The sequence below is a fragment of the Diabrotica virgifera genome, chromosome 4 (assembly GCF_917563875.1).
Source record: "Diabrotica virgifera virgifera chromosome 4, PGI_DIABVI_V3a".
In the NCBI taxonomy this organism is placed as follows: domain Eukaryota; kingdom Metazoa; phylum Arthropoda; class Insecta; order Coleoptera; family Chrysomelidae; genus Diabrotica; species Diabrotica virgifera.
Genome location: NC_065446.1, coordinates 117538077 through 117562271, shown reverse-complemented (window position 1 = coordinate 117562271; position 24195 = coordinate 117538077). Strand labels below are relative to the sequence as shown.

Here is a 24195-nt window from a genome sequence, read left to right as displayed (position 1 = left end):
CACTTGCTTATACATTTGACGCACTGTCCGTCAACGTGTTAATATTGTTATTAATGTAATTAATTAATATAAATAAATCATTCAATAAATTAACACACCCGACAAGCCGACAAGCATTCAACCGACGTTGATACAAAGGTTAACGAATGATTTGTTTACATTTTTATCCCAATTCCTGTAGTTCCAAATAAACGGCAGCACTCTCGCTTGAGTTTGCGAATTGTTTACGAAATATGACAGAGGCTGTGCGAGATTGCCAATTTTTGTTGTAGGTTTCTCTACATGTACCGATGCATAATATGTATTTACGTTTTTGGGGAATATGATACAGTTTTAAAAAGGGGTGACCGAACGTTTGGGAAAACCTCATGTTGTAGCTTTACTTTTTTTAATTTCTGGTATTATTTTAAGTATTAAAATTAGTTTAGTATTTAATAAAAATACAATTAAACGGTTTAAAATATATTTATTTCCTTGAAGTCATAATAATAGAAGTATAACTTCTTACGTGCGTACAAACTAGTGCCGTTATCCATCTGGGCGTGATGATGATTTATTTAAATGAGAATAGGGGTCGTGAGCTAACTCATTTGAAAGATCATTCAATTCTCTATTCAGTAATAAAACATCAAAGTATTTATGCAGGGCGATAAAAAATATTTAATTTTCAAACTATGTACCCATGTAATTTGTTTATTACAAAATACAGTTTGCTGATAGAAAACGGAAACAAATGTTTATTTGACTAATTTGTTTTTGGCTTGAATTAAATGTTTAAATTGTCTCCCTTAAAAGTAATGAGTACTTTGTAACGAATATATACTTTTTCAACATCTCTAATTCTTCGCAGTGGCAGTTCTAGCCTGGGGCAGGGGGGGCACGCGCCCCCCCCCCCCAGTTTTTACAGGATTTTTGTACTATAATCTTTGTTAAAAAGGCACGTTATTTTGTTTATTCACCGGTTGTGTTCCCTTGTCTCCCCAGTTTTTTTGGTCTAGAACCTCCACTGATTCTTCGTCTCCCACATTTCGCTTTCCTCGAATAACTTGCCTTGCATAATAAGTTGTAATAATGAGTATTGTTACCCACTCATCACATGTCCTAAGTACTCAATTTTTTGTGTTTTGATAGTTAATATTATTTCCGCTTCATTTCCTATCCTTCTAGTTACTTCCACGTTTGACATTCTTTGAATCCATGAAATAGGATTCTTCTGTAACACCAAAAGTCAAAGGCAGCCAACTTATTCAGATGCACTTGTTTTAGTGCCCATGCTTCCAAGTCATAAAAAAAGTAGAGGACACGTAACACCGAAGCATGCTTAGGCGTAGTTCTAACGTTATATCCCGACAACAAAGAAACTTTTTAAGTTTCTGCTGATTTAGTCATTATCATGAATTTAATTTTCTTCAAATTCATCTTCAGTTCATATTTATTACAGCATTCAGTAAGGTGTTGCATTACATTCTGTAAATCATTGTTGTTATCTGCCATTATTACCGTATCGTCTGCAAAACGTAAGTTATTTAAAACTTCTCCATTGATAGATATGCCTTTTATTTAATTTGAGAGTGATTCTTGGAATACGTCTTCACTGTAGACATTGAAGAGTAGTGGGGACAGCACGCAATCCTGGCGGACTCCTCTCTGTATTTTGATATCTCGAGTGTTTGATATCTTACCTTGGCAGTTTGATTCCACAAGCTTTTTATGTTGAACCTTATCAAATGCTTTTTCAAAATCTACAAAACATTGTTTACTGCTATCTGCTTAATGATATTCGATTCTAAGCAAATAGCAGTAAAAAATGGGTATGGTACGTTTAGCACCCGTGTTGAGCGACCCCCCCCCCTCCATCACTTGCAAAAATTAAAAAACAAATAGCGCTGATTTATGAGCTATTTATGAGCTTTCATATTCCGCAAATTAAAAATTTTGAGCTCGTTACCCAGGGCAGGAATTTAATATTTTAAGGGGCTCAGTCAGCCCTCCCCCCCCCCCCACTACTTAAAAATAGGAATATTGAATCGATCTTTGCGGCAGAATTACGAGCTATTTATGAGCTCTCGAAGTGACAGTTTCGATTTTTGAGCTCATCCCCTTTACCCCCAAACAACCCTTTAAATTGATTTAACTTAAGAGAAAGATGCTGGGAAAAATTAAAATACATCGTATCGCGGATATAATTCGTATAGCTTATATATTCTAACAATAAACCTTTAAATCACGCGCAATCCGATTATTGAGCTACAACCCCTTCGCAAGAAAACCACCCCATCTTCCCGGCTTAAGAGAGAGAGTTGTACTTAAAATTATTTAAATGCATTGTCTGGCGACTACATATCGTTTAATAATTTATGAGCACCCAAAATACGCGCATTTAGATCATCAAATTGTAATTTCTTTTATATAGTGCAGTCACTGAAGGTAAAAATCAACTATTACCTTCAATTTCGGTGAACCTTCATCAATTTTCACGAAAATTGGTGAGTGGTTAGAGGATACCTCAAGAAATAAAGGTGACATGGTGCCACCTTGCGCTTTTACCCCGAGAGTGGATACCACCCCTTCTCGGGGGTGAAAATTATTTTATTAAAAATAACTTCACAAATCGATCGAAAGACAAATTATAAGCAAAATTTGTTATATAAAGTTATTAAAATAAATCAATACTTTTGAGTTACCTATTAAAGAAAAGGCAAAAAGGCGTGGCAATTGAGGCGAACAGTTGCGGCGCCTTCGCCTTCAGCTTTTAGTTTACCTTTCCAACTTCCCTACGGCTACTCCAAATCACCCTAATCTCAGTCGCCAAGCTCCAAAACCAAGCCGCCGGGAGCGGCGGTGGGGTCCCGCGCATTGGCCGCATCTGTCAGTGCGCGGGCCCCCGCCCTCGCCCCCGACACACTTTTTCGAGTCTTTCTCGACGCACTATCTAGGAGTAGCCGACATGCCTCACCCAACCCAACTTCACCCCCACCCCCCACCCCCCATACCCCACAGGAAGCTCGTAGCTCGGAAATTGTCGGCGGGGCACTGGTGGGATCACTGACGCCAAATAAGGGACTCCGACAAATACCAGTAGAAGAGAAGACCAGCCCAACTGCATATCAGCATGCATCACCGACTAGTCCTTACCCTCAGGGGGGATGAATGGCGAATTCTCGGCGCCACAAAACGGGGACCTTTTGGCTATGGAATGGTAACCCAGACAGAAGAGTCCAGATGGAGAAAATCAGCTTTAAAAAAATCCGCAATCTAAGCTGGAAGATATCGCGGCGAAGGATGAATGGCCATGCGTAGTTGGTCGAGAGCGATTCCTGCGAGGAACCAGGCGACACCTCACAGTAATTAGCCTTACTCCGGCATGCGGGGCTCTGGTGGAGTGGACTGCAATTCCCTAGCTACTCGTGGGAACAATATGGACAAAAATATGGAAACCAATATTCACGAACAACCCGTAGTAGAAAGCCCCGAAGGCACTACTACGCAGATAGCGAAACCGACCACAAGGAAGGCAGTCAGAGTCACCTCCTTAGAGGAGGTGGATCTGATGACAGACGAGGAGGTCATTCAGGCCAGGCTGGCTGGGGCCTCCAAGAAGAAGGTAAAAGATCTGGTGGGAAAAGGCCAGGATTACATTGAAGCCAAACGCTCGGTGATCAAGGCCAATTTTACCAAGGTCTTTGGACGACAGGAGGGCAGTGCCGCTAAGTCTAAAGAGAAGGCGGAGCAAAAGCTGGAAATGGAAATGGCTACGCAAAAGCCTACAAAGAAACGGCAAAGGTCGGACCACAGCACGCCGCCAGCGGAAGTCAAAAAGAGGCCGAGAAAGTCAGAAATGACTTTTACACAAGCCCTTTGCTCGGCAAAGGTGGCGGTAGTATGTGATGGCTTCCCCGAAGTCAAGATGGAACCCACAAAGCTTAAGGCAGTGCAAACATCCATCTTGGAGGCTTTGGAGAGAACGCCAGAAGGAGGGCCGCAAATCAGGCTGCTAAAGAGCACGTTCAAACCCGGTTACCTGGTAATGACGTGCGCGGATAGTGCAAGCGCACAATGGCTCATCGACACTGCTCCCGCTCTAAAGCCTTGGGAAGGTGCAAACCTCCAGGCTAAGGACGAGAGTGAAGTCGAGAGGCCGTGTTCTTGCACTGTCTACATCCCAGACGAGGACGGAAAGAGGTTGGAGGCGGAAAGTGTGCTGACTCGATTAAGGGTCAGCAACCGAAAGCTCAACACTCTTTTATGGACCGTTTTGGGCAAAACACCTGCAGGAAAAGGGCAGGTATGGGTCCTCTCAATGGACAAAGAGTCCTTTGAGGAACTCAAAAAACTTCAAATGTGTCCTTACTTTGGCATAGGAAGAATTAAATTTCGTGTCAAGGATGATGGGCACATTGAGAAGGTTGCAGAGGCCGGACCAAGGGGGTTGCAAGGCGTAACTGCCACAACCTCGGCAGTTAAGTCTAAGCAAAAAAGAAAAGAAGTCAAACCTTCAGAGGCGCAAAGCTCTAAAGTAGCGTCAAAGAAGGTTAAGACTTCGAGCAAAAGCAAGGCTCCCCCTAAGGATGATAAGTCAAGGGAAGGAGCAAAAGAAGGAAAAATCCCGGAAGAAGTCCGCACCGACTTGCAGGGGAGTGCTACAGACCCGCCCAGAAGGCTAGAAGCCACTGAGCGTGTGGTCTCTCCCATGGAAGGGGTAGAGGACACGGGAAAACCCGAAAGATAGCCTTCAATTTAGAGGAAGGCAGAATAAAGATCCTGCAGGTCAACCTACATCATGCCAAATCTGCGTCGGCGGTTTTGTGCAGAAGGTTTGATATGGAAGGCCTGGACTTGGCCCTACTGCAGGAACCATGGCTCCACGGAGGGAGAGTTGCAGGCTTAAAGCCGCAACAAGGTAAGTTACTATACGATGCGAAAGGAGAGACACCTCGAGCATGCATTGTATATGGCAACGAAGTAAACTGTACACTGATTCCGGATCTTTGCTGCGGAGACTTTGTTACAGGTATTCTAACCGCTTCCACCGAGGAAGGTAGTAAAAGATGGTTGGTCTGTTCTGCCTACTTCGCTGGAGAGAAGGTCTTCCGCCCAGGCATAGTAGAGGACGTTATAACCTACAGTCGAAGGGAGAACCTTCATCTAATACTGGGATGTGATGCCAATGCCCACCATCTGGCATGGGGGAGTACGAACATCAATAGTCGAGGTGAGTCTTTACTACAGTTCATCTTAAGCATGGGTTTAGAAATAGCCAATATAGGAAATAAACCTACCTTCGTTACGGCCACGCGCAGAGAAGTCTTAGATGTAACACTTTGCAGTGAAAAAACGTATGATACTATAAAGAATTGGCATGTGTCAGAGGAACCTTCATGTTCCGATCATAGGCACATTCGATTCGATTTAGCTACTTCGATTCGAATGGTGGCAAGATTCAGGAACCCGAGAGAGACGGATTGGGAAGGCTATAGAGGCTCACTCGAGAAGTCTCTCGAGGGAGGAATCGGCACCATAAGAGATAGGGAAGATCTCGAGCTGGCAATTGAAACGGTGAGCGGAGCTGTTCTGGCCTCTTACCAGGAGAATTGTCCAGAGAGAGAAAAGAAAGGAAAGAAAAACACACCCTGGTGGAATGAACACTTACAAAAGCTTAGGGCAGATGTAAGAAGGCTATTCAATAAAGCCAAATTCAACCAGGAGTGGTCCATATATAGAGAAAAACTGACGCAATACAATAAGGAGATCCGAAAAGCCAAAAGAGACTCGTGGCGAAAGTTCTGCGAGGAAGTCGAACAGGCTCCCGCATGCTCCAGAATCCACAAGGTCCTGGCTAAGGATGGTATTGTGAATCAGGTCGGCCTCTTGAAGAAAGAGGACGAAACGTATGTGGAAACCCTGGAGGAAAGCTTAATAATGCTCACCAAGGCACATTTCCCCGGCTCATCTATTGACAATAATCCTCCGGTAGAGCTAGCTTATCCCAGAAGGCCTACTAAGGCGGACTGGAAATTAGCTACCGACATCACGAGACCGGAAAAAGTCAGGTGGGCGATCAATAAATTCCAGCCATATAAATCACCTGGAATGGACGGGATCTATCCAGCCTTCCTACAGAAGGGACAGGATGTGATTATCCCGCATCTAACAAAGATCTTTAAAGCTAGTTTGGCATGGAGATATATTCCAACTGCATGGCGAAGGGTGAAAGTCACATATATCCCCAAGGTTGGTAGGGTAATGGACCAGACCCCCAAGTCATACAGACCAATAAGTCTATCCTCTTTCCTAGCAAAAACGCTGGAAAGATTGATAGACAGGTATATTAGGGACGATGTGCTGATGGAAAAACCACTTAGCGATCGTCAATATGCATACCAGCCAGGAAAGTCAACTGACTTGGCACTGGATGATCTTAACAGACTGCTCTCAAAGTCGCTAGATGACACAGAGATAGCGGTGGCGACGTTTCTGGACGTGGAGGGAGCATTTAATAACGTCTCCTTCGAGTCTGTAACGGAAGCGCTTAAAAGGAGAGGAGTTCCTGCCTTCATATGCGAGTGGACAAAGACGACCTTAGCAAATAGGATCATGGTGTCCTCGTTAGGTGAAGCCACCATTGAAGCGAAGGCAGTAAGCGGCTGCCCACAAGGAGGAGTTCTATCCCCATTACTGTGGGCAACGCTTATGGACGACCTACTTAACACGCTGTCCAGGGAGGGTTTTTACTGTCTGGGATATGCGGACGACTTGGTAATTGTAGTTCGAGGACGCTTTACCAAAGTAATTTCAGAGAGACTTCAAGTCGCTCTGAGGATGGTGGACAGCTGGTGTGAGAAAGAAGGCCTGAAGGTTAACCCTCAAAAAACATCCGTTGTTCCCTTCACCAGGAAAAGAGCACTGCAAGGCTTACAGCCACTAGCGCTCAAGGGAGTAGAAATCCCATTCACAAGTCAGGCCAAGTACTTAGGTGTAATATTCGACCAGAGGCTGACATGGAATGCACACATTCAAAAAGTCACACAGAAGGCCATTATGGCCCTGAACAGATGTAGACGAATGTGTGGCAAGAATTGGGGGTTAAATCCTAAAATGAACCTCTGGCTATACACAAGGGTTATAAGGCCCATGCTAACTTACGGTTCAGTGGCGTGGTGGAACAAAACGCAACAGTCCGGGGCGATTCGATTGCTCAGTAGCACACAAAGACTTGCATGCTTGAGTGTTACGGGAGCCATGAGAACAGTCCCAACGGACGCGCTAGAAGTTATACTAAACCTACCACCTCTACATATATACATACAGAGTGAAGCCAGATCAACAGTACATCGGTTGATCCAGGGCCAAGCTCCAATAAGTATGATGCAGGGAACTGATAACTTAAGGCTATACCAGGACATAAAGGCAGACCCCGTTCTAGGAATGCCTGTAGACCGAATGGTTACGAGGTATAGCTTTAACAAAAATTTTCAAGTCACAATACCAAAAAGAGAGGACTGGGAAGCTGGTCCGCCGATAACGGCAAACTCAATATGGTATACGGACGGCTCCAAAACCGATATAGGTACAGGGGCTGGAATATATGGCTTAAAACCAAGGACGGAAGTCCGGGTATGTCTAGGGACATATGCGACCGTATTTCAAGCCGAAGTAGCTGCTATACAAAGGTGCGCTATGGAACTAATCAGTCGGAATCTAGATAACGACTCCATCGTTATCTATTCGGATAGTCAAGCGGCTCTGAAGGCTCTCAGTTCGGTACAGGTCGATTCATGGCTGGTATGGAACTGTTTGAGTGTCCTCTCTCAGGTGGGAAGTCGAAACAGATTGACACTTGCCTGGGTGCCGGGACATAAGGGTTATCGTGGCAACGAGAAGGCCGATGAGTTGGCCCGAGAAGGCGCATCTACGCCACTGGTTGGTCCGGAACCCGTCTTTGGAATCGCAAATACGATAAAAAGAGCAGCTATACAAAAATGGGCGCAACAGAGGTCTCTTGAATGGTGGAACAACTCCCCAGGACAGAGGCAGGCCAAACAGTTCATCAAAGGACATTCGGCTAAATTTACAACAGACTTACTTTCGCGCAGTCGAAGCACTGTCAGAATGATAGTGGGTCTGCTGACTGGACACTGTAGACTCAATAGACACTTGAGTCTCATAGGCCTGACAGAAGAGGACACCTGTCGGTTCTGTCTGGAAGAAGAGGAAACCGCTCTACACGTTCTGTGTCATTGCGAAGGTCTCGCACGAGTGCGGTTTCTAGAACTCGGTGAGGAAAAACCGGAAGCACCAGGCTACATGAAAAGGCCACTATCAAGGCTGTTAAGTCTCATTAAGAGGACTAAGCTAGATGAAGTGCTTTAAAAGAAAGGGGAAACACAATAGATCTACTAAGGTCGCAGTGTATCAGGCTCTATTGGCCGCCCCATTTTCTACATTCTTCTTCTACCTATTAAAGATCAAAGATTTTAATTTTTTGTAAAAAAATGCCTGTTTTAAAGCGGTTTTTCGTAAATCACTCAAAAACTGTAAGATTTTTACGAAAAAACATTGAATAAACTCCTTACTTGAAAAGCCTTTTAATATTAATAATTCAAAGTGAGTTACACATTATAGGCAATTAAATGTATATTTTTTATGTAAGCGAGTACTCAAATCTAAGTAGGTATTCAAGCTCAAATAACAGGGAAACCAATATATATTATAAAATGTACTTAATGTACCTACATTTGTCAAAGTACTCAGACGTACCTAACAAATAAGCTACGAAAGAAGTTGACAGCATCAAAATTAAGTACCCAAGTGAACATGAAAATAATAGGAACCTTTCGAATTTTTTAGGAAAAAGTGAAAAATAAAACGTTCGTCATTTCCACAAAAAATAAAATCTTTAGTAATCCCTATAAGACTTTCTTTACTTTAGCATAAGTAATAGACCTTAAACATTTTGACCGATTAAGAATGCATATTTTTAAAAGTAGTCCTGTCGCCAGGGGGGGTACAACGGCCTCGTTAATTCAGATGGACTTACCCAAATTTTTTTTATGTATTTTGACCCGTAGAACACGAATTTTTTGGGTAACAGTTGATCCGGATGTCGATAAGATTGTTATAGACCAAGAACTTGAGGAATCAAATAACAGCGATTTTTGGCAAAACAAAACAATATTTTGTATTTTTTGGGTCATTTTAAGCAAAAAATATTTCTACAAGTTTTTTAGTAGGATGCACAGTTTTCGAGATAAACGCGGTTGAACTTTCAAAAAATCGAAAAACTGCAATTTTTAAACCCGAATAACTTTTGATTAAAAAATAAAATAGCAATTCTGCTTAGCGCCTTTGAAAGTTCAAGTCAAATTATGTCGGTTTTGATTATTTGCATTGCTAAAAATTTATTGTGTTATTGCTAAACAAAGCTACAAACAACTAGTGCGTGAGTGATGTTTCTATGATTTCTCATTTAAAATCGAACGAGTAGGTAGAATAGGTACTAGTGCAATCAAGACTATTTCTACGTTACATGCGTTAAAACGCATGTAAAAGCACGGGAAACCCTACGTGTTTATAGCTTTGTTAAACAATAAAAAAATAAATTTTTACCAATGCAAATAATCAAAACCGATATAATTTGACTTAAACTTTCAAATGCGGTAAGCAGACTTGCTATTTTATTTTTTAATCAAAAGTTATTCGGGTTCAAAAATTGCAATTTTTCGATTTTTTTAAAGTTCAACCGCGTTTATCTCGAAAACTGTGCATCCTACGAAAAAACTTGTAGAAATATTTTTTACTTAAAATGGCCCAAAAAATACAAAATATTGTTTTGTTTTGCCAAAAATCGCTGTTATTTGATTCCTCAAGTTCTTGGTCTATAACAATCTTATCGACATCCGGATCAACTGTTACCCAAAAAATTCGTGTTCTACGGGTCAAAATACATAAAAAAAACTTGAGTAAGTCCATCTGAATTAACGAGGCCGTTGTACCCCCCCTGGCGACAGGACTAAAGATATAAAAATCAAAATTTTTCAAATTTTCGTAAATTATTTTCTTTTGATAATAACTCCAACAATATTCGATACACGTAAAAATGATAGAGAACGAAATTTGAGTTTTTTTATTGTCTTGTGTTTTTATTTCTGTATGAAACAAAATTTATCAAGATAGAAACTTTAAGCCTAAATTTTACTGCGAAAACAATGTAACTGGAGCCCTTTAACCTATTATCCAAAAAAAAAAGTATGTATTTGAAAGACTACATGTAATACAGTTTTATATCTCTTCAAAGTACCTTTCAAATAGTTGGATGTGCCTGATATCACAAAAATTAACAGAGTTGTTCCAAAAAAAAACAACATTTTTTGGAAAAATTTTTGGAGTATAAGTTTTGATGCTATCAACTTCTTCTGGAGCTCATTTGATAGTTATTTCTAAGTACTTTGTGAAAACTTTTTTGGGAAAACTTACAGTTTTTGAGTTATTTATGAAAAATCGCTTTAAAACATGCATTTTTTTACGAAATTTAAAATATTTGATCTTTAATAACTCAAAAAGTATTGATTTATTTTAATAACTTTATATAACAAATTTTGCTTATATTTTGTCCTTCGATCGATTTTTGAAGTTATTTTTAATAAAATAATTTTCACCCCCGAGAAGGGGTGGTATCCACCCTCAGGGTAAAAGCGCAAGGTGGCACCATGTCACCTTTATTTCTTGAGGTATCACCGAAATTAAAGGAAATGGTTGATTTTTACCTTCAGTGACTGCACTATACAAAAGAAATTGCAATTCATTGATCTAAATGCCCGTATTTTGGGGGCTCATAAATTATTAAACGATATGTAGTCGCCAGATAATGAATTTAAATCATTTTAAGTACAACTCTCTCTTAAGTCGGGAAGATGGGGTGGTTTTCTTGCGAAGGGGTTGTAGCTCAATAATCGAAATGCGCGAATTTAAAAGTTTATTCTTATAATATATAAGCTATACGAATTATATCCGCGATACGATGTATTTTAATTTTTCCCAGCATCTTTCTCTTAAGTTAAATCATTAAAGGGTTGTTTGGGGGGTGAAGGGGATGAGCTCAAAAATCGAAACTGTCACTTCGAGAGCTCATAAATAGCTCGTAATTCAATATCCCTATTTTTAAGCAGTGGGGGGGGCTGACTCAGCCCCCCGCTAAAATAATAAATTCCTGCCCAGGGTAACGAGCTCAAAATTTTTAATTTGTGGAATATGAGAGCTCATAAATAGCTCATAAATCAGCGCTATTTGTTTTTTAATTTTTGCAAGTGGGGGGGCGGCTGCTCAACACGGGTACGTTTAGCAGTAAATGGTTGACTTCAATGGTCAATACTTGTACTGGTACTTCAACAGTATAAAAGGCCCGGTTTCAGATAAAATTTAAATATGTTTGAATGTTTGTTTTTCTATAATCTTAGCAATTAAAATATATTTAATTTATTTTAAAACTCATTTGAAAACATTAATTTCGGGTATATAAGGCAAAGCAAAATATTTTACATTCGTTTTTTTGTTTTTGTCGTCGTAATTATTGTAAATTTTGTGGATTCTTTGCTTTATTATAGGAGTACCGTCTAGTCAGTGTTAATTGTCAAAAGACCAACTCTGGCTACCTCGGTTGCTTATAGCTCCGGGTGGGTCTTAACAATGGGCCAGGTCGGATTTTAATAATATTTACTACCGCACTAATTGAAGTCAACCATTTACTGCTAAACAAACCATACAACGTAATCTCACAGCGCTCGAAGGGGTTATTGTATTATATTATAGAGTGTATTTTTCGACAGGTACTATCCACCAGATAAGAACGTCCCATCCATGACTCTGATCGGCTCGCCGAATTTTGGAGAGCGATCAGTGAAACGAGACTTAGAAACCCAAGTGGCCATCGTTACTGAAAATCCAGAGCTGGCTAAAAGCCTGGACAATGAATGTAGAAGACTCTACAAACTAGGAGTAGAAGCAGAAACCGATAGGAAAGTTCCTGTTTGGGTCAATACGTTTGTAGTTTTCTTTAGAAGTTATTTTTAATATATTTTTGTTTATTTATAGTATTGTTATGTTTTAAATATAATTTATTGATGTTTTATTTATAAAGTACATGGATTTTATCAACTAAATGGTTGTTCTTTCTTTTATTGTTCTGTGAGGTCAGAGATTAAGCAAAACAAGACGTGGTTCAACCAACTTTATTTAACTCAAAAACTCACTTAATTACAAAGATCATAGTTACTTAAGAGGCAACATCAGCGTGCGGAAAACGCGTTCCAAGATTGCAGCTAAGCTAATAATTATTATTAGCTTGGCTATTCGTTTTGCATTGCATTGGAATCTAGGAGGAAGAGGACTAATGGATATAGGTGAGCAATTAGATAAACAAATTGCTAATTTAAGAACTTATTTTCAGATGCAAGCTGAGACATCTAATCTACATCGCGCTATTTGCGCAGTAGATGTGCGCAGTAGATGACACAACACCGATCAAACTGAAGGAACCAGAAATGCGCATAAACCACCTCACTAAAGACGAAAAAATGCGCACCTGGATGGGTAAACCTCTGCACGGGCGACATCCCAATGAGATCAGCCAAGACTATGTCGACAATACAGCGTCGAACTATTGGTTGACATCAGGAAAGATGTTCCCTGAAACGGAGGGTTCATTACTGGCCATTCAGGATCAGGTTATACCAACCCGAAATTACCTGAAATATATCGTCAAAGACCCTCAAGTTCAAAACGACAGATGCCGATATGGATGTCAAGCCCAAGAAACCATCCAACATCTTACAGGGGGCAGCCAGGCATTTGTTGCAACTGAATACAAGGAACGGCATGACGCAGTTGGAAAAATCCTTCATCAAGAGATAGCTGGGACTTCTCCAAACGGACCATTTCCCATATTATCAATACGTCCCTGAGAGTATGCTTGAGGATGGCAACTACAAGCTATACTGGGACCGCACTGTGCTCACAGACCAAACAGTGGCACATAATAGACCAGATCTCCTGCTAGTTAATAAATTAACAATACAAAAAACACTAATTGATGTGGCGCTACCTAACAACAATAATCTACGTAGTAAATTTACTGAAAAGATCGCCAAGTACAGAGATCTGGAAATTCAAATACGAAGACAACGGAGAATGCAAAGTACCCAGACGATACCTATTATTATGTCTACTACTGGAGTCATTCCGAAGAACCTCCTCGAAAGCATAATAAGGCTGGGTCTAAATGAACATCTTTACAAGACCATGCAGAAAGCTGTACTACTCGCAACGGCCAGATGTGTACGAAAATTTTTGGGAGATGCACCTGCATACCAAGTCACCTAGGGCTCGATAACACGGAAAGAGTCCCAACAGAGCTCAATCCTTTTGATACCGTAGGTATCTGGGATGAGTCAATTTTCCCCTTAGAGGGAGCGTGAGCCATATGGCTAAGTCTGGATAATAATACTATTTGGCACAATATAGTAAAGAATGGCGCTACAGAGCCCAATTTGAGAAATATGTTAGTATGTGAAAATTAGTCCTGTCGCCAGGGGGGGTACAACGGCCTCCTTTATTCAGATGGACTTACCCAAGTTTTTTTCATGTATTTTGACCCGTAGAATACGAATTTTTTGGGTAACAGTTGATCCGGATGTCGATAAGATTGTTATTGACCAAGACCTTGAGGAATTACATAACAGCGATTTCTCGCCAAACAAAACATTTTTTTGTATTTTTTGGGTCATTCTAAGCAAAAAATGTTCTAACAAGTTTTCTCGTAGGATGCACAGTTTTCGAGATAAACGCGGTTGAACTTTCAAAAAATCAAAAAACTGCAATTTTTAAACCCGAATAACTTTTGATTAAAAAATAAAATAGCAATTCTGCTTACCGCCTTTGAAAGTTCAAGTCAAATTATATCGGTTTTGATTATTTACACTGCTAAAAATTTATTTTGTTATTGTTAAACAAAGCTACAAACACCTAGTGCGTGAGTGATGTTTTCAATGATTTCTCATTTAAAATCGAACGAGTAGGTAGAATAGGTACTAGTGCAATCCAGGCTATTTCTACGTAGCATGCGTTAAAACGCATGTAAAGGCACGGGAAACCCTATGTGTTTATAGCTTTGTTAAACAATAAAAAAATAAATTTTTAGCAATGCAAATAATCAAAACCGATATAATTTGACTTAAACTTTCAGATGCGGTAAGCAGACTTGCTATTTTATTTTTTAATCAAAAGTTATTCGGGTTCAAAAATTGCAATTTTTCGATTTTTTGAAAGTTCAACTGCGGTTATCTCGAAACCTAGGCATCCTACGAAAAAAATTGTAGAAACATGTTTTGCTTAGAATGACCCAAAAAATACCAAAAAATGTTTTGTTTTGCGAGAGATCGCGGTTATGTAATTCCTCAAGTTCTTGGTCAATAACAATCTTATCGACATCCGGATCAACTGTTACCCAAAATATTCGTATTCTACGGTTCAAAATACATGAAAAAAACTTGGGTAAGTCCATCTGAATAAAGGAGGCCGTTGTACCCCCCCTGGCGACAGGACTAAAATTAGTCGATAATTAAATAAAATATTACAAAAACGAGTCTTAACTCCATTATGAAGAACAAAAAAATACACTTTGTTCAAATAAACTGTTTTTAAACATGCTTAGATTTTGTGTCACATTGGAATTACTAAAAATCGATTATATCTATACGCTCTGAGCTTCGCTGGTGTCGCTCCTAGCGGTTACTAATTCAATTTTCACCGGTAATTTTTAAATTTATTATTTAATTGTTGTTGCTTAATGTTTACATTGTGACGTAATGTTTACATGTCTTCATTGTGACAATGTTTCATTTTGACGTTCTATTGATAAAATATGAATTTCTTACTTCGAATACTTTCACAATTATCGTGTAGATGGCGCTAAGATTGTTAGATTAATTTATAATTACATATTACGGAACATTAAAAAAACTTAAATTCAGTATTTAAAACGTAAGTATATTTAAGTTAAAAATATATACCACAGCTTTGACCCACTAATATTTTTTATAATTAATGTTTTTAATTTTAAATTAATCACTTTGACATTTATGTCAAATTTCCGGTAAAGGTTTACAGACTTGTCACTACTAGCACTCGAGAATTTGTAAATATCCCCTCTACGTACGAGCTCACAGCGTATAACAAGAAATCGAACTTGACTGACTTGGCAACATTTAGCACTCCTATGAGTATAATAATTATTGTTATTGTGTGCCTTCGTTTTTGAACGGTTTTTTATAGTATAGTATAGTGATAGTGCATAGAGATTACAAGAATAAACAAGGTATACTGAGCAAAATAGCGTTACGCCTGGTTGCACAGAGCGGCCCATACCCTACCTAGTCTATTCTTATTATGTCTATGGTATAGTGTCACTGTCGTACTCCAGACGCACTGTTGAAAGTTCGCAGAAAAAATAAATAATAAGTTCGAAAAAAATAAATATTGATGACTCTTACTTATACAGTACATATACTTATACAGTACGCGCCACGCTAATAGACACACGTATACTATTTTCTGGGCTTGTGCTAATCATAGACATATTAACCATAGACCAGGCTAGGTATATGCTGCCCAATGCATCGGGGTGTAACGCCAGTATCAAGTACGGTGGTCATCTTTGTCTGTCGTACGAGTGTAAGCGTATCTACGAAGAGGTGGGAGTAATGGAACGCTGGAACAGCGTCAGCGGCCATCATATGCTAGAGAGAGAAAGCTACCCGCCGGCCGGTAGAGAGATAGATAGACCACCGACCCGAACTGCTCCGCGTTACGCTCTATTTTTCGTACCTTGCCTAATCTATGTATTATTACATCTATGGTGCTAATCCGGTCCGTTATTGTTTTTCCATACAAAAAATACATTAATTAATACTATTGTTACTCTATTAATTATTACTATTATATACTATATAAATTTTGTTCAGACTATAAATCTACCTCTATATTTTAAACGTTCTTATACAATCTTATTCTTGTACATTATACCATTGATTGAAATTATACAAGAAATAAACAAATAAAGTATGGCAACACTGCAGATGCCAAATAAATGAAGGTTATTAGATCCATTCCTGAACTGGTCTGAATTCGTAATTCCTAGGGACCTCCGTAATCGTACTTCCTGGGGACCGGACGTCTGGATTTGTAATTTCTGGGCACGTCCGATTGAGGTCCCCGTACATTAGGACTTAAGTGGGACCTGAAACGGACGTCCTGTGCTATCTGGCAATCGCTGTTTTTGAATATTGTTTATTACAATTTGTTTAAATGTACCTAAACTTGAGGATATTATGGTGTTTGAATGGTGTGCAGAAAATGGTCCAGATCTGTTAATAGTTTTTGCGAAATTGAATTTGTTTATAAATTTTTTTTAAAAACGAGCTAATTTCTGAGGCTGGTCCAGTTATTTTGGCTGAATGGATCTCAATAATCCGGAGCTTATTTCCTTTGTTAAGATGTTTACTAATAGCCTACGAAAAAAAGTAAAAAAAATACATTTATGTACACAAAATGCTTTGTTAATAAGTAGCACTTTTTAAGCTTATAAACAATTACAATAACTCCTTAGATATTAGATCAAATTAAATGGCAATAAAAAATACGGAAAGTTGGTTAAAATACACAACTTTCAAAAAAATAATAAAGGTTCTACGACCCTTGGGGGCTGAGATGGCCCCTTTTTTAATCACTGTTACGTTAATTCACATTAAGAGCTGAAATTAACCAATCTTTTATAAGAAAAGTTTTTAACAAAATTTTTAGCAAGAAAAAATATTACAAATTGTTTAAACAGGAGTGTTATAAACAAAGAGTATTTTGCGTTCCGACTAGAGTAAAAAATAGTGAGCGTAGCCGAATGAGAATGAATTCGCGCGCTACTACACTAACAGCCGGTATAGATGAAATTTGCTAATCATTTTAGGCACGATAAAAGTCTATAACTTATGTAAATAGTAGAACCTAAAAGAAAACGTATGAACACCTGTGCCGTCACTTTTTATTGGCACATGCGTCGACAGTGGCGCATCAAACTTTCCACTTATGGACGGAATAAATAAAAGGGATTCTTCCTCACTAACGGAATTCAATTTTTTCATTTTTTGAAGTTCCATGTGATTAACAAATAAGACTCAGCGTAATTTTAACCCCCACCTCCTTCTCCCTTTCCTCACCATCAAAAACTGCATTTTTCGTTTTTATTTTTTTTTAGGTGGGATGCAATCAATTTTAAAATTTCAAATAATTCACGCATAATTGAGGCTTTTACAAAATATGTCTATTGTTATGTACCCGTAAGTGTACATAACCTCAAAAAAATGTTTTTTCGGAAAAAAGCGTATAACTTTTTTGGTGGATGGCTTGTGTATTTTATCAAATACTATATTTCTAATTTTTATCAGATTTCTCCGTAAGGTTCGCCACCTTCAAAAATCCGAAAAACTGTTTTTAGGGGGTTTTACGAAAATTGAAGTAACGTGAGTCCCTTAAAATATTTAAAAATGGGAGAAACACGTTCAAACCACCGAAAACTCCCTAAACAAACAATTTTTTTTTATTTTTGAGTGTGGCGAACCTTACGGAAAAATCTGAAAAAAAAATTAGAATTTTTTTGTTTGATAAAACACATAAGATTAAAAAAATAAATCCTTTCAAAAAATTTTTTGAGGTTATGAACACTTAACCTACGAATTCATAAAAAATAGACATGTTTTGTAAAAGCTTCAAATACGCGTGGGAATTTTTTGAAATTTAAAAATTGATTGCCTGCGATCTAAAAAAAAGAAAAGCGAAGTTTTTTTGGTGGGGGAAGGGGGTGGTGGGTTAAAATTACGTTGAGTCTTATTTGTTAATCACATAGGACTTAAAAAAATAAAAAAAAAATTAAAAAATGAATAACCATTTTCAATTTCATTCATTTTTTATTTACATTTACTCTATGTGGAGTATGAAGGGAACCAGTCTCGTTGGAACTTTACCGCGCTGAGCAGATGGGACGTGAATTGTAAATTGTAGAATTCCCTCATCTTCCTTAGTCTCAGCATCCGTATGGCTTGCAAATTGTAGAAGCCTCGGAGGTGTTACCAGAGAAGGTTCCCATTGTTTTCATTCTGGTGGGATATGCTATATGCCATTAGAGTGAAAACTTAGTCTTTTTTTTAAAAAAAAATTAATTCTCTTAAAGCAGCTTTACATCAAGGCTATGCAAGTCCGTCTTGCATGGCATATCTCTTGTCTAGCCTGACCTTTTTGCATTTTGCAGAGCTATTTCTGTGCAATTTTTGATACGACTTTCATTATTGCCAACAAAAGAAATATACCAAAACATTAACGTTATATATTTCACTTGGAAATTTTAGTCCAACATTAAATATATTCAAGTATAAATCACAAATTATTATTACTTTCAATAAATAACATTTAAATTTACACAATAAGGTTAAGTTTTATTGTAAATGTAAATTTTGTTATATTGGCAACATGAAATTTGACAACTTGCATCATAATGGCTTGAAAAATAGAACATGTTTTAATTTTTCATCTAGCACAGGAATTGCATGGAAATAGCGCGTGGGCATGCGCAGTTGCATGATTTGTCTTGCATGGCTCTTGCCTAGTATGAAAATAGCTTACTGTAAAATTGTCTTTAGTGAGGGACCTTATCTTTTACTTTATTTATCCCATAAGTGGAAAGATTATATGCGCCACTGTCGACGCATGTGCCACTAAAAAGTGACGCACAGTGTTCATACGTTTTCTTTTAGGTTCTACTATTTAAGTTATATACTCTTATCGTGCCTAAAATGATTAGCAAATTTCACCTCGCTGTGTGCAAGTACTTGGAGGGGATACGAGAAACGATCGTGCGCGTATAGCGGACAAATCGTGCAACTTTCTTAACTTATATTTTTTAAATAATTCATATTGTTAATTGAAATTGTCAAATTGACGTATATTTTATACCTGTCATTAAAGAAAATGGGATTTCGCAAATGATGTGTAATAAATTGTAAAAATTATATGTTGCTCCACAATATTGATATTATATGCAATTATTAATAGTAGATTATACCACGAGTCAATAATGATGGCTATTATTCCCGAGGAATATTTACGAACCGAGCCGCGTTAGCGGCGAGGGAGTAACATTCCGAGGGAATGAGAGCCATTATTGCGAGTAGTATACTCTACTTTATCTACGACAAATTAATTAATTTAAAATTTTTAATGAACAACTTTATTTGTTAAATTTTCGCAAATTATTTGTTAGATTTCGCGTTGTTTCGAACACGCCATTCGTTGAAGGTTGCGTACGTTTTATTATAAATGGATTTCGATGTTTCAGGTATTAAGGTAGATGCTGTTGCTGTAGCTAGTTCTACAATTTCTGGTGGTGTACAATTAAAAGATTCTTCATTTTCGTCCATCTCAACACAAACTGTCAAATATACTATTCGTTTGACAGTGACACTTTTTGAGGTTGATTATTTTGTTTCCGTGGTGAATTTTGTGATTGTTGTGCCAGAGGGATTAATAGCTATTAATCCCTAAGGGATTATTATATGGCATTATATTGCAAACACCACAAGTATAATACATATATTATGTATCAGTCGTAGATAAAGTGAATTTAATCAATGGTATCTTGCTTGTAGTACAATGTTTACCTTTTAATAGCATAACCTCGATCTTACTTTTTCTTCCAATTCTTTTTTGAGCTATGTTCTTGACAATTATCCAGTAACCAGGACTAATATAATTGGCCAATATAATTAAAAGTGCTAAAAATGTTACTGAGCTATGAAACCAGGTGTCGCTCTTCTGAACTTGCACGGTCCCAATACCGGTTTTTAGTGTAGTAGCGCGCGAATTCATTCTCATTCGGCTACACCCACTATTTTTTACTCTAGTCGGAACGAAAAATACTCTTTGTTTATAACACTCCTGTTTAAACAATTTGTAATATTTTTTCTTGCGCAAGAAAAATCTTGTAAGACATTATTACAAATCATTACAAACTTTGACTTTTCTTATAAAAGATTAGTTAGTTTCAGCTCTTAATGTTGTTGATTAACGAAACAGTGATTTGAAAAAAGGGGGTCCATCTCAGCCCCAATAATCGTAGTACCTTTATTTTTTTTAAAGTTGTGTATTCGAACCAGCTTTCCGTAGTTTTTATTTTCATTTAATTTGATTTAATTTCTACGGAGTTATTGTAATTATTGTTTATAAGCTTTAAAAGTGCTATTTATTAACAAATAATTTGGTGTACATAAGTGTAATTTTTTTTACTTTTTTTTTCATAGGCTATTAGTATACATCTTAACGAAGGAAACAAGCCCCGGATTATTGAGATCCATTCAGCCAAATTAACTGGACCAGCTTCAGAAATTAGCTCGTTTTTCCAAAAAAATTATAAACAAATTCAATTTCGCAAAAACTATGTAACATATCTGGACCATTTTTGCACACCATTCAAACACCATAATACTCACAAGTTTAGGTACATTTAAACAAATTTTAATAAACAATAAAATTGTTAAGGTGATACAGTAGCGATCAACAGGTAGCCAAAACGCGTTCCAAGATTGGGGCTGTAATTTTTAATTTTTTTTCGAGATATTTGGCACACGTATTCGTAATATAATAAAGAATGGCGGTACAGAGCCCAATTTAAAAAATATATTAATATGTGGAAATTACTCTGTAATTAAATACAATATTAAAAAAAACGAGCCTGTACCGCCATTAAGAAGAACAAAAAAATACACTTTCTTCAAATAAACTTTTTTATCCGATTCCTAGATTTTGTGTCATTTTGGAACTACTAATGAAATAAAAAATTTTAGTAGTTCCAAAATGACATAAAATCTAGGCATCGGATAAAAAAGTTTATTTGAAGAAAGTGTATTTTTTTGTTCTTCTTAATGGCGGTACGGGCTCTTTTTTTTATATTGTATTTAATTATAGAGTGATTTCCACATATTAATATATTTTTCAAATTGGGATCTGTACCGCCATTCTTTATTATATTACGATTACGTGTGCCAAATATCTCGAAAAAATGTTCAAAATTACAGCCGCAATTTTGGAACGCGTTTTCGCTACCTGTTGATCGCTACTGGAGGTAACAATATTCAAAAACAGCGATTTTGTCGTCCGTTCTGCGATAACTTTTTTGTTTATTAACCGATTTTCATTTAGCGTATCTCATTCGATGTATCTTTTTTCCTGAAAAAGCTACCTGTGGACGTCAAATCTCTAAAGAAACAAGTTTTTAAGTTATGAGCAAAAAACTAAGTTTGACGTTTTGATTGTTTATTTAAAAATTGTTCCACTAAAAAATTGATGAATCCCGAGTCTTTTTGTAATATCTCCTAGTACACATTTCAACTGTCACCTCTTCCTTTCAGTTATGTCGAAAAAAGGCTTATTTTTTACTAACTTGATTGATCTAATGTCTGTCTTTTCCAAAATGTGATTTGCATTCATGCAGCATAGCGACGGTTAAACTGCAAAACCTCGTAAGTCAGTTTTATGTAACTTTAGAGGAGAGACAAAAAACATTTTTCCACCTACCTCTACCGAAAGTATACTTTTCCGGACCTGATTGTAGGGAGCAAAGTTGTACTTTTCCTCCCTAGGGAGGGAAAGTAAAAGTGACGTCATGGTATTTCATTCATGAAATATAACTTATTGACGCCCTATACAATAGCTATTTTCTATTACGTAAGTATCTATACATTTTAACGTTTATTTAAAAACACTCTGTATTTTGCAGAATGGTAAAAACAGTAAATTGTTATTTTGATTTAACAATGTTTACATTAATAATTTGACTTATATTTGACAGTTGACAGTTATATTGTACCTACTTGTTAGTTTTAGTTCTAATAAATTTTGTTGGTTAGTTACATAAATAAAGTAAAAATGAAAAAATGACTTGTTATTTGAGGAAGGTGGAAAAACCATATGTCTAACATGGGAGTAAAGTGCCTTTTCCTCCCTTGAATGATTACGAATGAAACTTCATTCTCGAGAGGAAAAGTAGCACTTTCCTCCCTTGTTATACAAATAGCTATTGGCTTCTTTATGTAAGATTCAATTTATTCGTTTTGTGTGTGTAGGGTTTTTTTAGGTAACGATTCCATTACCATTAAGTACAATTCAGTAATATTGTTTTTTGTCAAAGAGCGACTTACGAGGTTTTGTCTCATAAAAATGCAACTTACGAGGTTTTTTAACTTAAAATCTTATTTGAGGTTTTTATAGATGTCGCTAGTACCAATAAATTTAAATATTGACTTGCAAGCTTTTGTAGTTTAAAAGATATGTAAAAGTATAAACCAACAAAGTATAAAAGTAATAATGGACCAAAAATCGACTTACGAGGTTTCGCAGTTTAACCGTCAATAGACTATTATAGTAGTAGAGGAGGAAAGTATGCTAAATCTGCAGTTACTCGAGCATTATGGAAACCTATTGGGTTGTGAAGAGTAGGTACTAAAACCAAAAAAAGTTAAGATTTTCATAAAGTGGGGGACTTTCCATTTCCAGCAATCTATAATCCAAAAAAATGTCTCGAATAAAAGTGACTTATTTTTACGTAAGGAATCCAAATCTGCAATAAAAAAATGGGGCTCCTTTTTAAGTAGGAGATTTTAAAGTAACCCCCCACCTCACCTCCGTCGGGGGTTGTGTTTGGTGCCATTCAATATTGAATACCTGTATTTTTAAGTTTTTCGATTTGATGTTCCTTTTAAATGATGTTAAATTTACCCCCACCCCTCTCTGTGGCGGGTCGTGCTTGGTATCATTCGATAGACTTTTGAAAAATATTTTAGTTTTTCGATCTGACGTTCATTTCGCAAAATATTCTCTTTTTTTTAACTTTGTGACTCACCCATTTCCTTACGCCCCGCTCAAATCGTCAGATTTTTTAAATATACACTGTTTTGCATGTACAGTGGACATCCAATTTTTGCTTATGTAGTCAATACAACTAATGTACGGACCCTGACGGTTAATGGAGAGACGAATAATCGAGGTTCCACTGTACTTAATTTACCTTATCTTAATCTGATCATTTAGAGTTTTTCTAAGGATAGATGTTTTTTCGGACCCCCTTAACCAACTCCCCTGTATCAAGAGCCAATATAATATGGTAGAGGTACATTTACAGGGTTAATAACATGTGATAATCTGACGCGCTCGAGTAACTGCAAAAATTCTGCTTGGGCTCCCCTACCATATAGCAATAGAGGTATGTGCAGTACTGGTAGTCTAACAATCAGTTATTGTCTTGCCTTATATTATGCAAGTATTAATCATAGACATAATAAGAATAGAAAAGGTCTGAGCAAAATAGCGTAACGCACGGGCAGCAGTCGATCGGTGGTCTATCTATCTCTTTTTACCGAGCGATCCAGCGCATGTGACAGACAGATGGCTATAGTATAGATAGACCACTCAAAGGGAATATTGACCAATGACGTCCTTGTTTACACCTCGATGCACAGAGCGGCCCATACCTTACCTTGTCTATCCTTAGTATGTCTATGGTATTAATACAGGACATGCATTAGTGGTTGCATAACTATCAGTTCAATGGTTTAGTATAAAACACCTAACCATACAGAAGCGAAACTCGGGCCGGAAAGGGTAACATAAATTTCATGCTCATGAGTCACGTAATTGGTGCAACCTCACTTTTGCGACTGACAGTGACAGTTGTTTATAGTTAAATTTTATAATGTTTTATTTTATAGTTTATTTATTTTTATCGCTTGTTCACAATGGACGTAACCATAAGATGAACGTAAGCCGTTATCATTTCGTAAACCGTAATTTCTACATAATTTTATGCAGCGGTCACAATAGACTTAAATTTTACGTAAAGACAACCTGTCTTTACGTAAAATTTAAGTCTATTGTGAACGCTGCATAAAATTATGTACAAATTACGGCTACGTTCATCTTATGATTACGTCCATTGTGAACAAGCGCTTATAGTTAAATTTTATATTTCTTATTTAATTAATAACTACTTGTCAAAAATATCACATCATTTGGAATGGTCTATTCCTTAGAACAGGGGTTCTCAATCTG

General features: G+C 37.4%; 1 protein-coding gene across 1 annotated transcript in view; it reads left to right on the top strand.

Annotated features, from left to right (window-relative positions):
- Positions 1–12155, top strand: part of LOC114334178 (CDP-diacylglycerol--glycerol-3-phosphate 3-phosphatidyltransferase, mitochondrial) — a 50846-nt gene extending 38691 nt beyond the window's left edge. Inside the window, exon 4 of the mRNA XM_028284211.2 lies at positions 11823–12155. Within this exon, the coding sequence (XP_028140012.1) occupies positions 11823–12066 (244 nt within the window). The 3' untranslated portion in view covers positions 12067–12155. The remainder of the gene's footprint in view (positions 1–11822) is intronic.
- Positions 12156–24195: the final 12040 nt, after the last annotated feature.